The 14,368-nt window shown below is 43.1% G+C and overlaps 2 protein-coding genes and 1 long non-coding RNA gene across 3 annotated transcripts; 2 read left to right on the top strand and 1 right to left on the bottom strand.

Annotated features, from left to right (window-relative positions):
* Positions 1–635: 635 nt before the first annotated feature.
* LOC146720346 (uncharacterized) lies at positions 636–3,618 on the top strand. The gene is made up of 2 exons (XM_085488735.1): positions 636–3,499; positions 3,543–3,618. Exons 1-2 carry the CDS (start codon positions 636–638, stop codon positions 3,616–3,618), a joined length of 2,940 nt encoding a protein of 979 aa, XP_085344861.1.
* Positions 3,619–3,669: 51 nt separating this feature from the next.
* On the bottom strand, positions 3,670–4,163 carry LOC146720345 (uncharacterized). Its single transcript, XR_014926117.1, has 3 exons — positions 4,135–4,163; positions 3,865–4,061; positions 3,670–3,755 (listed from the first exon to the last, which is right to left on the bottom strand). It is a non-coding gene; the product is annotated as an uncharacterized LOC146720345 (long non-coding RNA).
* A 611-nt stretch (positions 4,164–4,774) lies between these two features.
* LOC146720344 (uncharacterized) lies at positions 4,775–5,668 on the top strand. The gene has a single exon (XM_085488738.1). It carries the CDS (start codon positions 4,775–4,777, stop codon positions 5,666–5,668), a length of 894 nt encoding a protein of 297 aa, XP_085344864.1.
* Positions 5,669–14,368: the final 8,700 nt, after the last annotated feature.

The following is a 14,368-nucleotide window of genomic DNA, read 5'->3' as shown; positions in this document are numbered from 1 at the left end:
AAAATAGTTATTGTTAAATTCTAGAATCTTCGATCGGCAATAATAAAGTCACATTTGTTTGTAATGGAATAAACAAGAGTCGTAAATTGACAGCTGTCATATAAAAAACCGCTCAAATACACAAACAAGTAACGGTGTTGCAACCGTTCCGCCAAATAATTATATGCTATTGAGCATGCGCCACTTTAAAATCACGCAAAATTATTGGCGCTTCACGCGAGGGTGGGCTCCTCTCCGAAAATGATAAAAGAGGAGCTCACACCCGGTTTGCCGTCTTATCGCTTTCCGCCGTGTACGCATAAGAGTAAACCGCTTAGAAAAACCGCAGAACATTAAATCGACGACCACCGCCTTTTCTTTTGATTTCGAATTGTCCGCTGAAACTGATTAGATTTTGTGTTAATTTTTTTGTGCGTTTAATTGTTAAGTATTGTACATTATATTTCCGTAAAGTTTCGTATATTAAAAGTTTCTTTATACTAAAAGTGACTCATCCTTTTTTTTGGTGTCGTTCGATTCCTCTCACGCAACGCGTTCGCGAACATATTTCTGGTCCTTCGAGCCGGATCTTCTCGCCGGCACCCGCAAGTTTGTGAACGTGTCTTCGTGTAGTTCGTGAGTGCTCGTAGTTCACCATGGATGTGAACACGTTGATCGATTGCCAACGTGAGATCCAGGTCCGTATTTCGCGCTCCGTGGAATACCTGAAGAAGCTGGGCACGACCAACATCACCGCCAGTGCCGTATCTACACGCACCAGAATCTTAGATCAGCTGTGGACGAAATTCGAGGCACAGCATGATCTCATTCGCGCAGCTCTGAAAGAAAAATTTTGCGAGAGCGATTACTACAAGTCGGAGTTACATGGCGATACGGAAAATCTGTACGTTGCACAACGCAGTACTTTAGATAGTTATACCGAACATTTCCGGAAGCCGAACGTATCTCCATCCGTCGACGTCGCATCAAAGTCTTCGCTGCCGCGCATCAAGTTGCCGCCGTTCTCTGGCGCCTACGCCGATTGGCCATCCTTTCGCGATCTTTTTCTGTCCATTGTGAGCAGCAATTCGATCTCGAACATTGAGCGGCTCCACCACCTCCGCTCGTGTCTGACAGGTCCGGCTGAAAAGTTGATAAAGTCACTACCTGTCACGAGTGACAATTACGATCGCGCTTGGGCAATCTTGGACAAGCACTACAATAACAAAAGAGAATTAATCCGCTCCAACTTTGCCACGTTTACCGCCGTGCCAAAGATGAAGGGAGATACCGCCGAGGAGCTGAGCCGCATCCACAACGCTGTCACCGCCGCAGTCAACGCACAGGAGAGCATCGGACGTCCTATCAACTCGCATGGGATGGACCTGTTCAACCACCTGGTCGTCGAACTGTTCGACGCGCGCACTCGTCTCGAATGGGAGTCAACCACTTCAGACTCCACCGAACCACCACAGAACGAGGCACTTCTCGACTTTATTAGTCGACGAGTATTGACGCTCAACGCCGCACGACCGAGGAGTGTCACAAAGGGACCTGGAGAAACATCACGATTCGCCAAAGCGCACGTCACGAAGCACCAAGGCGCGGATTCACCTCACTGTGCACTGTGCCGTGAAAACCATACCTTGATGACGTGCAAAAGCTTCAAGGCCAAGACTGCGGTTGAGCGGAAAGCGTTCGTGGAGACCAACCGATTGTGCTTCAACTGCTTAGGCAATCATTTCTTAGCACGGTGTCAGTCAAAAAAGAATTGCCTCACCTGCAACGCACGACACCACACCATGCTGCACGGGGCATCCACATCAACACCATCCGCTGAGGCCACTTCACTTGCCACCACACTGGTCACTGCACGGCAAGCTAAGACGCACAAGGCCGTCCTTCTCGCAACCGCTCGCGTCAAGGTCGCTGATCGATACGGATCACCACACGAGGTTAGAGTCTTGATAGATCAGTGCTCCGAGGTGTCCATCATCTCTGAGGCTCTGGCTCAGCGTCTTCGGCTGCCTCGAGCTTCAACGGATCTGTCCATCTTCGGCATCGGAGGGACTCGCTCTGGATCAGCGCGTGGCAAGGTCACGATAGACATCACATCTGACGTGACCAATGCCGAGCTTCGCGTGGTGGCCTTTGTGCTGCCGCGCATCTCATTGCAACAAGGCACCGCTCAACGTGAAGATCGTAGCTGGCCTCACATCCACGGACTTCGATTGGCCGACCCGCGCTTCCTGGATGACGATCCTGCGGAGTTACTCCTGGGAGCAGAAGTCTACTCGCTGATCCTCGAGGAAGGCCTTCGCAAGGGCGGATCACGGATGCCGATCGCCCAGCAGACGAGCTTAGGATGGATCTTGTCCGGAGGCTACGACGCCGCAGCACCCGAAGGCCATCGCCGCACGTTCCAGTGCACCACAGACCACGACCTCGCTAACATGGTTCGACGCTTCTGGGAGCAGGAACGCGAGCCAGTAGCTGGGACACCGCTCACCGCCGACGAAGCCAGGTGCGAAGACTTCTACGTGCGCACGGTCACTCGCACGTCCAGTGGCAGGTACATGGTGAGGCTGCCATGTACTTCACCGCCGCCGACATCGCTCAGCGAGACTCGTCGACCCGCAGAGCGCCTCCTGGAAGCCATGGAGCGGAAGGGAGCACGAGATCCTCGTTTCGGTGACCTCTATCGAGATTTCATGGAGGAATACGAGAACCTGCAACATATGGAGGTCAGCACAACTTCAACAACCTGCAGCCCTAGGTGCTACTTACCGCATCACAGGGTCCTCAAGGAGTCGAGCACGACCACGAAGCTCAGGGTCGTGTTCAACGGCTCCCAGCGCACACGGTCCGGAGAGTCGCTGAACGCACACCTCCTCACTGGAGCCAATCTCTTGCCAACACTCGCTGATGTCCTACTTCGGTGGCGTTGGCATCGGTACGTTCTCGTCACGGATATCGAGAAGATGTACCGACAAATTCTTGTACATCCGGAGGATCGTCGCCTGCAAACCATCTTGTGGCGCCACACCAGCTCTGATGACGTCCACGAGTACGAGCTGAGGACCGTGACCTACGGGCTAGCGTGTGCACCCTTTCTCGCCATCAGGACTCTTCATCAACTCGCAGCAGACGAAGAGGCACGATATCCACGCGGAGTCAAGGCACTGCGACACGACTGCTACGTCGACGACGTGGTCACCGGCGCTGATAGCTTGGAGGACGCTATCGACCTTCAGCAGGAACTACGGAGTCTTTGCATGGCGGGCGGATTTCCTTTGAGGAAGTGGGCTGCCAACGATCAGCAGGTGCTCACCGGAGTTCCACCGGAACATCGGCATCAACGCAAACCGCACTCATGGGAGGGAGAGAGTCACGCTACCTTGGGCCTCCGATGGCATCCGCAAGGTGACTGGTTCTCCTTCACCATACGTCCGCGTGCAATCACCGACTTCACGAAGCGACGAGTTTTGGCCGAGACGGCTCGACTCTTTGACCCGATGGGGTGGCTCGCACCTGTCGTCATCAGAGCCAAAATTCTGATTCAGACGACGTGGCTTCAACGGCTGGACTGGGACTCCCCGCTGCCTGATCAGGACGCACACCGCTGGAGGCAGTTGTTGAATCAGCTTCCTCTTCTAGATGACATCCGCATAACTCGCTGGCTCACAACACTGGGACCGACCATTCACAACTGCAGCTCCATGGGTTTGCCGACGCATCAGAGCGAGGGTACGCCGCCGTGGTGTACATCCGCAACGCTGCAACAGAGAAAACATCAATCAACCTGTTGATGGCAAAATCCAAGGTCGCACCTGTCAAGCAGGTGTCGTTACCTCGCTTGGAACTCTGTGCAGCAGCTCTACTTACCACGCTCATGCTCCACGTGCGCTCTACTCTCGGTTTGACAACGACGCCAGTGCATCTGTGGTCAGATTCAAAGGTCACGCTCCACTGGATTCAAGGACACAGCACCCGCTGGAAAACCTTTGTCGCCAATCGAGTGTCTCAGATCCAGACCCTGCTGCCAGACGCTCAATGGAGACACATCGCTGGACGAGAGAATCCTGCAGATTGTGCATCACGCGGTGTTACTCCTGACGAACTCATTAAGCATAAACTGTGGTGGACAGGACCTACCTGGCTGTCAGGAGACGAGACTGCATGGCTCCGTCATCGAAGCCGCAGAGGATGACCTCCCGGAGCAGCGAGCCACCAGTTTGGTGGTCAAGGCACCGATCACGGCCGAACCTGACCTCCTCCTCCGGTTCCCGACGCTACAAAGGCTGCTGCGAGTTACTGCATGGTGTCGGCGATGGCTCAATCCGGCGAGACGCGACGTCATACTTGGCCGCACTTTGCATCCGGACGAGCTGGACGTCGCCTTATTTCGATGGCTGCGAGTGGTGCAGGCGCTCCACTTTCCTACGGACGTAGCTGCGGCCTCTGCTGGACGCACTAGTCCACCACGAAGCCACTTAGCGAGGTTGAGTCCGGTCCTCGATGATCAAGGCGTGCTGCGCGTCGGAGGACGTCTCAAGCATGCTCAGCTACCACTCGACGAAAGACATCCAATGATCATCCCGGCGGCATCATGGTTGACTCGGCTGGTGATTGATTCCTGCCACCGACGGACACGACACTGCACGGAGGTGTGCAACTGACTCTCGGCTTGCTCCGCCTGCGTTTCTGGGTGCCCCGAGGAAGGACCACCGTCAAACAGCAGCTACACCGATGCGTGACCTGCACTCGATGGCGCGCCGCAACACCACAGCCTCCGATGGGTAACCTTCCTCGGGACCGAGTAACGCCAACTCGACCGTTCCTCAACACCGGTTTGGACTACGCGGGACCAATCCTCCTCCGGACCAGCAAGGGGCGTGGACACCGTGCGCACAAGGGATACATCGCCGTCTTCGTCTGCTTCTGGTCGAAGGCCATTCACTTAGAAGTTGTCTCGGACTACACCTCGGAGGCCTTCATCGCCGCGCTGCGCCGCTTCATCTCCCGCCGGGGTTTGTGCGCTGAGATTTACAGCGACTGCGGCACGACTTTCATCGGGGCAGATCGGACGCTGCGAGGTCTCTTTAACGCAGCGACAGCCGAAGGTCAAGGTCAAAGTGTCATCCTTGCCGCCACCACTCAAGGAATCCGCTGGCACTTCAACCCGCCAGCGGCCCCGCACTTTGGTGGTTTGTGGGAGGCCGCCGTAAAGTCGACCAAGTTTCACCTCCGTCGGGTGATCGGCGAGACCACCCTCACGTTCGAGGAGTTGAGCACACTCCTCGCCCAGATCGAAGCTTGTCTGAATTCACGTCCGTTACAGGCACTCTCAGATGATCCAGAGGACGTCTCGGCGCTGACCCCCGGTCACTTCCTCGTTGGGGCACCGCTCCTCGCCTTGCCGGAACCGTCACTGACAGAGCAGACGGTGTCCACCTTGTCACGTTGGCGTCATCTGCAGCGGATGAGGGATCACTTCTGGCAGCGATGGTCATCCGAATACGTGCACGGACTCGCCCCCACGCACCAAGTGGCTCAAGGATGCACCTGCACCCCACGTCGGCGATCTCTGTCTCGTGCGCTCCGAGATCACCCCTCCGAGCCGACCGATGGCCTCTCGCTCGCATATTGCGCTTGCACCCCGGAGACGACGGAATTACACGCGTCGTGACCATCCGAACGGCCACGTCCGAGCTCGTGCGCCCACTCGTCAAGCTCGTGTTTCTTCCGGGCGTGAACGACGCGCCTACACCGCACATTGACACATAGCATCACTCACTACACAATCATCACATCATGCACCATATCGATTGTCACACATCACTTGTTTCGCTCACCACCGCACTAAAACTTGTCTCATTTTCACCGCTCACTGCATCTCACACTCGCCGTTCACATCTGCCACATGTTTTCGCCGTTCCAGCTGATCGATTCACATCACGCGATCACCACGTGTTTTCGTCGACTCAGCTGATCGATTCGCAACACGCGATCATCACGTGAATTTCGCCGCGCCGACGAAAAAAAAAACTTACAGCATTTTGGGACCTCTTCTCTCGAAAGGGGTTAAAGCCCAACAAAAATGATCATCACAATCGCACGACACAAACACGCGCATCGTTTTTTATTCGCACAGGATTCCCCGAAAGTTGGGGCGAATCAAAAAAAACGCGGCAAAAAAACCCTTTTAAAATAACCCTACGAAACATAATATTGCCCATTTTTTTAAAAAAAAAAGAATATATATATATATTTTTTGTTTTAATATAATTTTTTATAATTTTATACAAAAAATTTAATTAAAATTTTGGGAATAAATAGAAAAATCCAAAAAATTTTTTTATAACTCACCACTTTTGCGAAACCAAAAATTCATTTTCGCCCCCGGGTTTGTAATGGAAACGAAATAAACTTTTTCCCATTTTTGTCCAAAATTTTTTTGAAATTTTAAAAATCACCCCATTTATCGTAAAACCGTCCACGATTTAACCGTCTCTTAGTTCTCGGCTACCATGCTACTTGACGTTCTTTTATACCGGCATGATCCCTTAGGAGGGAAACTTTTAAATTTAATTTACATTTTTGCACGTTGCTTTGCCTTCATTTTAATAGAAGCGGGGGGATAAATATTAAATATAATAAAAACCCCCAAAAAAAAAAGGACATCACAGATGTAAAAAAAAACGCTAAGTTATATTTTCTTAAACCCAAAAATTTTCCCTTTATAAAAATAAAAAAAAACTTCCAAAAAATTAGGGGTTTTAGGCCCAAATAATTTTTTGGGGCAAAAAAAAACAAAAAGATTTCCAAAAAAATATTTAAAAAATTATATTTTTTTTTTGTTAAATACTAGAAAAAAAATTAAAAATTTAGCATAAAAATTTAGTGAAATAAAAAAAAATTTGCGCTAAAAAATTATATTGATAATGGGAAAAAAAAAAGGTTTTTAAAATTTAAAAAAAAAAGTATTTCAAACCCAAAAAGTTGCCCAAGTAAGTAAACAACAAAATTTATATAATTTTTTAGTTTTAAATTTCTTAAAATGAAAAAATTATAATTATTCCCTTGTTTTTAAAACGTTTTTTTAAAAAATTACAAAAACCAAAAAAAATTCAGTAAAAATATATTTATAATATTTTATTCAACCCTTTATATTTAAATAACATGAAAAATTTATGAAATAATTTAAACTGGAATTATATACATTGTAAATTTATTTATTTTTTTAAAAATTTTAGAAAAATAGTTTATATAAAAAAAAAATTATTTCCCTCTAAAAAATTATTTAATTCAAAATTTTTAAAGTATATTCAAAAAGGAATTTTAAGGCACAAGAATTAAATTTAGGAAAAAAAAAATTTTAAAAGTTAAATAAAATTTTTTTTTAAATTTTAAAAAAAAAGTAAAAAAAAAGTAAAAAAAATGTAATGTAAAAAAAATTAACTTGCGCTTTTTTTGTCTTGTTTTTTTAAAACACATTGGTAAAAAAAATTTAAAAATAAATAAAAGGGAAATTAGACTAATTTTTTTTACTGCAATCCCCCCCTTTTAGAAAATCATAAACTTTTACTGGTTTCAATTCGAATGAAAATGGGGTTTAGTAAAATATCGATTTTTACATTATGAAAATATATGAAAAATTTTGAAACAGGCAAAAATTGTAAATTTTTAAAAGATTCAACGTTTGGGGGAAAATTGAAGGGGGCTAAGTGAAATTAAAAAAAATGAATTTACTATACATTAATATGGCTAAAGAGTTACTATACAATTTATGTTATTAATATTGTATCCCGGGGTTTTGGGAGTAAAAACGAAGGTTTTTGGGAACCGAAGTTAAAAGTTACTTTTTTTTTTCGGTAACTATCCCTTAAAACTTCGACCCTTTTTTCCATTTAACTGAAACGGGTAACTTATTTTACTTTTTTTTAGAACTAGAAAATATTTTAATTTTAAATTTATTATTATTTTTTTTGGGGAAACATGCGCAAAAAGTATTGTTTGTAGGGTTTAGCCTTTTTAATTTTTTAAAATTAAATTTGAAACATTAGCATATGGATCTTCATTTTTTTTTAAATTTTTTACCAAAAAAAATTTTTCTTTTTGTGTACATAAATAATATAACCATAATTAAGACGACCAATCCCAGTCAAATTTTAAAAAAATTCTTAAAGGTATAATTGAATCGTTTTGGGTTTGCGACTTTGCATTACCATTTGAACTTACTATAACTATTTTTACGGGGGTATATAAAGATCATTAAACTTTTGGATTTTTAAATTGAAAAGAAGTGGGCAAGCCAAATCGATCAAATTTACATTCAAATTTTTTTAAATATTTGGACTGTAATTTTTTGCAAAAAAATGTAACTCTTATATTTAAAAAAATGTAAATTTTTTTTAAAAAGGAACTGAAAAGTAACGACTCTTTATTTTTAAAGAGTAACTGTAACTGAAACCGAGTTTTTTTTTTAAAAATTGGTAACTTGAAAACTGTAACTAGTTTTTTTTTTCAATGAAATAATTAACTGAAAAATGGGTTTTTTTAACCAAAGAAACCTTTCCCAACCCTGATTAAAACTTATATTAATTAATGTTTTTATGGAGCTTTTCAAGTTTTTTAATTGTCAACCCAAAAATAAAAATGAAAAAAAAATTTCTTTATTCTGAACCTTTTTTTAAAGCTTTGGGAAAGGTTTTCCCTTTGATCGAAAATAAAAATTTTTTTTGAGATAGATTTTTTAAAGCGCTTTAAATTTTCATTTGAATTTTTTTATAAAAAAAAATTAAAAATTAAAATTTTTCCATGATTCTTTAATTCGATTTTTTTTTGGATTTCACATTTCACTCTCCAAAGAAGGAGGGAAAACTTCTGTGTGGGGATATATTTTTGTAAAACCCCACATTTCTTTTATTTAATCATTTTTAAAAAGGAGTTTCGTATTTCAAAGGGTTTATAAATAAAAAAGAAGCGCTAAGTTTTTTGGACTTTACTTTTTTTTTTAAACTTTTATTTTTCCCTTTTTTTTTTAATTTTTAAAATTTTAAAAATTTTTATTTAATTTTTAAAATTTTTTTTAAATTTCCTAAATTTTTTCCCTTTGTCCCTTTATTTTAAACCTTTTTTGAAAAACCTTTTTAAATATATTTGAATTAAATAATTATTTAAGAAAATTTTTTATTTTTTATATTATCTATTTATCTAAATATTTTAAAAAAAATATAAAAATAACTTAAAAATGTTTTTTTTACATTCCATTTTTAAAATTAATTTACAAAATTTTTCCCTGTTATTAAATAAAAGATAAATAAATTATTATTTTTAATTTTTACTAAATTTTATTTTGTTATTGTATTATTATAAACTTTTTAAAAAAAACCCCAAAAATTTAAAAAATTTGTATCTTTAAATAAAGAAATTTTCTAAATATTATATATTATTTTGGGCACTTACTTAGTGAATTTTTTGATTTGACTATTTTTTTGTTTGCTAATTTTTTTAACCTTTTTTCCGAAATTATAAAATAAAATTTAATTTACCCCAAATTTTTTTGATTTCACTTTTTTTTGATCCTAATTTTTTAATTTTTTTCTAGTATTTTAAAAAAATAAAATATAATTTATAAATAAAATTTTTTGGGAAAAAAAAAATTTTTTTTTGAAAATTTAAAATTTTTGAAAAAGAATTTTTTTGGCAAATAACAAAATTTTTGAAAAGTTTATATTTTTTATTATTATAAAGAATTTTTTTGGCTGACAAAAGAAAAAAAAACTTACGCTTTTTTTTACATCTGTGATGCCCTTTTTTTTGTGGTTTTTTCACATATTTTTGCAAAGATCATTAAACAAAAATGCATTAAATAAATGTAATTTTTTTTATATTTAAAAATGAGAGAAACGGGGGAGAGAGCAAAAGGGGCCCAAGAAAAGCAGAGGGGAACAAGAGGGGAGCAGGAGGGCCAAGAAAAGGGGGGGGGAGGGGAAGCTTTAGGGGAAAGGGGGAAGGGGGAGAGCGAAGGGGGAACCGAGAGGGGGAGGGGCGATAAGACGTACAAAAGGGGAGGGGAGCGAAGGGGAAAAGAGCGATTTTTAAAAAGAGCGATAAAAAGCGGGGGGGGAGAGGCGGGGATAAAAGCCGGGAAAAAAAAAAGAGAGGAACGAAAAAGAGGAAAACGGGGGAAAAGGGAAGGCCGGGGGAGAAAAAAAAAAAAGAAGGGGAGAAAAACCCGGGGGGGAGAAAAAGCAAAAAAAGACGGAAAAACCGAGGGGAAAGGAATCGGGGGAAAAAAAGAAAGAGATAAAAAGAGAACGCGAGAGAGGGCCGGGGAAGAAACGGGGGGAAAAAAGCGAGAGAGGAGCGGGGATAAAAGCGGGGGGGGAAAACCGAGAAGCGGGGGGGGAGAACGGGGGAGGGGAACGGCAGAGAGAGCGGGAGGGGGGAAAAACGGGGGGAAAAAACGCGAGCAAAAACCCCCCGGGGGGAGAGCGAAAAAAAACGCGAGAAGAGCAAAAAAAAGCCCCAGGGGACGGAGGTTTAAACGGAAAAAAACCCAGAAAGGGGCGAGAAAAAGGCTAAAAGAGGGGGGGAGAGCGGGGGGGAGGCGAAGAGAAAGCGAGGGAAAAAGGGGAATTTGAGAGCGAGGGGAAAAAACCCGATCGGGGGAGCCCGGGGGGGAAAGCGAAAAAGAGAGGGAAAGGAGCGGGGAGAGAAGCCGGGGGGAGAAACGGGGGAGGGCGAGCGGGAGGGGGGGACGGGGGAGAAGGGGGAGAAAAAACCGGGGGGGGAAAGCGGGGGAAGGGGGAAGGCCGGGGGATTAAACGCGGGGGGAGGGGGTTGGGGGGGGGAAAAATAGGGGGAAGGGAAAAAAAAGGGGGAAAGAGGACGGGGGGGGAGGGGAGCGGAAGGGGAGGGCGGGGAAGGGGAGGGGCCGGGGGGAGAGAGCGAGGGGGAAACGGGAGGAACGGAAAGGCGGGGGGAAAACCCCGCGTGGAAAAAACGGGAGGGGAGCGAAAAAAAAACGAGAGGAAAAGGGGAGAAGACCCAGAGGAGCGGGGAGGGAACCCCGAGGAGGCGGCAGAAGCAAAAGGGAGCGGGGAAAAACAGCGGGGGGGGGAGGGGCGAGAGATGGGAGAGAGCGATACAAAACGGGAGGGGGGGGGAAAAGGGGGAGGCGAAAAAAAGCGAGAAACAGCTTTTAAAAACCCAGGGGAGACAAAAAAAAAACCGGGGGGAGAGCGAGAGAAGACAGAGGAGCGAAGGGGAACGCGGGGGAGAGAGGCCGGGAGAGAGCAAGGGGGGAGCGGGGGAGAACAAAAAAAGGGGGAAGAGGGCGAGAAGAGGGGAGAGAGCGATACAAAGCGGAAAAAGGCGAGGGGGGAGCGAAAAAAAAGGGATAGAGAGCGGGGGGGAAAAAACGAAAAGAAGGCGGAAAACACGAAAAAAAAAGCGAAAAAAAAAAAGAGGGGAGAGTGAAAAGAAAGACGAAGGGGAACGGAGGGCCGAGAGAGCGCGAGAGAGAGCGGGGGAGAGAGCGAAAGAAACGAAGAGAGAGCGGGGGGAGAACCCAGAGAAACCCAAAAAAACCCGCGTTAAAAGCGAAGAGGAGCGAAAAAAAACCGGGGGGAGAGAGCGGAAGAGAAGGGCGGGGGGGGTAACCCAGAGGGAAAAAGCGGGGGGAGAGGGGCGGGGAGAGAGCCGAGGGAGCAGAGGGCAGCAAAAAAGGGGGAGAGGAAAAAAAGGGAAGAGAGAGGGGATAAAAAGCGGGGAAGCGAGAGAAGGGGGCGAAAAAAAAGCGAGAAGGGGGTCCGGGAGAGAAACGAGAAAGGCGAGAAAAAAACGAAAAAAAAGCAAAAAAAAAACCCAGAGGGGGAGGGTGAGAGAAGACTATTAAAAAGGGGGGGGGTTCCCCATAAAAGGGCCCCCAGGGGGGCGCGAGAAAAGAGCGGAGAGGGCGAAAAAAAGGAAAAAGGAGGGGGCGGAGAAAGAACCCGGGGGAGGGGAAACTAAAAAAAAAAACAAAAAACGAAAAAGCGGGGAAAGGGGGGGGAGGCGAAAAAAAAAAAAAACCGGAAAAGAGAGCGGGGGAAAGAAGACGGGGGGGAGAGGGGAAAACGCGAGAGAGACGGCCCGAGAGAAAAAGGGACGGGGGGAGACAGGCGAGAGGGGGGGCCCAAAAGAGAGAGCGAGGGGGAGACGATTTCAAAAAGGGATGAGACGGGGGAAACGAGAAGAGCGAGAAAAAAAAGCGGGGGGAGAAAGCGAAAAAAAACCCGGGGGAAGAAATGGAAGAGAAGGAACCCAAAAGGGAGCGGGGGAGAAAGGGGTAAGGGGGGAGGGGGCGGGGGAGGGGACGATAGAAGGGGAGAGAGCGGAGGGGAGCGGAGGGGAAACGAAGAACGGGGGGGAAGGGGAAGGGGGAAAGAGACCAAAACGAGAAAAAGCGTGGGGGGAAAGGGGAAGGGGGAGAGCGAAAAAAAAAAAGGGGGGAAAAAGGGGGGGGGGGGGGGAAGGGGGGGGGGGGGGGCGGGTTTTTTTTTTGTTAAAAGGTTAAGCAGCGAGGAAAAATGGTTGGTGCCGCGGATAAAGGGAAAGGCTTCGGACAGAATCATTTTTCGGGATGGGTGAGCGGGACAAGTACGGACCGGGCCGTTAGTTTCTTAAAAAAAGTGACACCTTTTCGACCAAAAAATAAACTTGAAAAATTCATCTCTCCGCAACCAATAGAGCTATCAAGTTCCTTAAGGTCTCATTTTACTCGGAAAAAAATCGCGCTTTCGTTTATAGGTCATCTTTAAAATTTGTTTCCGTTTAGAAATTTTCAAAATTTTTTTTTAAGGTTACGAAAATGTGTTACGTCCCGGTAAAGGTACCGTACGTCCTACGGTAATTTTCGCTATTGTTTCGATATTTTTGTATCTTTTCGATATCTTTCATATTTTTTTTTTTTTTTTTTTTGTAGATTGTATTTTTAATTTTACGAAAAAAATAAATTAGCGAGAGCCCACCGCGTCTCCTGATATATTCGAATCGTTCGAATTTTTTGTGTTTTTTGTAAGATTGTTAGTTTTAAGGTGACGAATGAAGATATAACTAGGCGAGGAGCGTCTACCGCGTCCCTGATATATATGAAAAAGGTACATTTCCAAACGCCAGGGTGGTCGAACAATTAATCGTTCGTTGATTTATAATTAAAATAAGATTTAGTAGTTGCAGGACACAGAGACCATTGAGAGAGAGCTAGGTTGGAAGAATGGAGGAGGGTAGGGGGGAGACAAACTTATATAAAGACAAAATTATATAAATAATATATATATATATATATATATATATATAAAATAAGAGAAAAGATCGCACATATACAGAATGAATACGTGATACCACAGATTAATAGACAGATCGCCAAAGGTCTGGATGAAGGAGAGACCAGCATTTCTCACTGATTTCAGCGCCATATCGTAGTAGTAGTCAATGCAGTAACTATTAATACGTTCCCAAGATAAGAGCGTCTCATGCTCATGAACTCGTCCGGCGGCATGTACGAGATTTATCTTTTCGTAGCGTTCGCGTATTTCGGAAAGGACAGAATTTTAAATAAATAAATAAATAAAATATTAACCTGACCTATTATAATTATTTTTTAATAAATGTTTCATTATTATTATCATCTAAGTCTAAGTCGTTTAATTAATTTTTAGTTTTTTAATAATTAATTTAATTTATTCTAATCATTTTAATATGTGAAAAATACTAATACGTATACGTTTTATAATGAATTAATATATTTCGAGAGTCGAATTATATATTTTTAATAATATAAAAGTGTTCAAAAATTATATTTGACTTTTAATTTTAATTATTTTAGCAAAGAGTTCCGAAATCTCTTACACACATAATAGAGATTTTGTTCATCCATATAATTCGCAATTAAGTATATATGTTAAATATTAATTTTAATAAAATACAAAATTAAAATTAAAGGTCAAATATAATTTTTGAACATAAATATATTTAATTCGTTATAAAACGTATACCCGCGTGATAGTATTTTTCTCGTACAAAAATAACTAGAACAAATTAAATTACTCATAAAAATAATTTATATTATATATGATAATAATAAAACATTTTATAAAAAAACAGATTCAATAAATATAAGTATATATATAACATGTACTTATATTTATTGAATCTGTTTTTTAATAAAATGTTTTATAAGCTTAGAAAACTTGACTTTGACGTAACTAGCAAATTTTATTTAATTATTTCACGACGGTTTGACGTAATAAAATGTTTTATTATTATTATATAAAATATAAGTTTAAATTCTTTAATTAATTTTTAATCTTTTATGATTAATTTAATTTACTCTAATTAT

This window comes from Nylanderia fulva, unplaced genomic scaffold (genome assembly GCF_048542155.1).
Source record: "Nylanderia fulva isolate GAGA-0341 unplaced genomic scaffold, ASM4854215v1 Scaffold702, whole genome shotgun sequence".
NCBI classification, from domain to species: Eukaryota; Metazoa; Arthropoda; class Insecta; order Hymenoptera; family Formicidae; genus Nylanderia; species Nylanderia fulva.
This window is presented reverse-complemented; position numbering and strand designations above follow the sequence as displayed.

Coding starts and splice junctions, on each gene's coding strand:
- LOC146720346 (XM_085488735.1), top strand. CDS start 636: ATGGATGTGAACACGTTGATCGATTGCCAACGTGAGATCCAGGTCCGT. Junction 3,500..3,542: donor CGACTCTTTGACCCGATGGG/GTGGCTCGCACC, acceptor ATTCTGATTCAG/ACGACGTGGCTTCAACGGCT.
- LOC146720344 (XM_085488738.1), top strand. CDS start 4,775: ATGGGTAACCTTCCTCGGGACCGAGTAACGCCAACTCGACCGTTCCTC.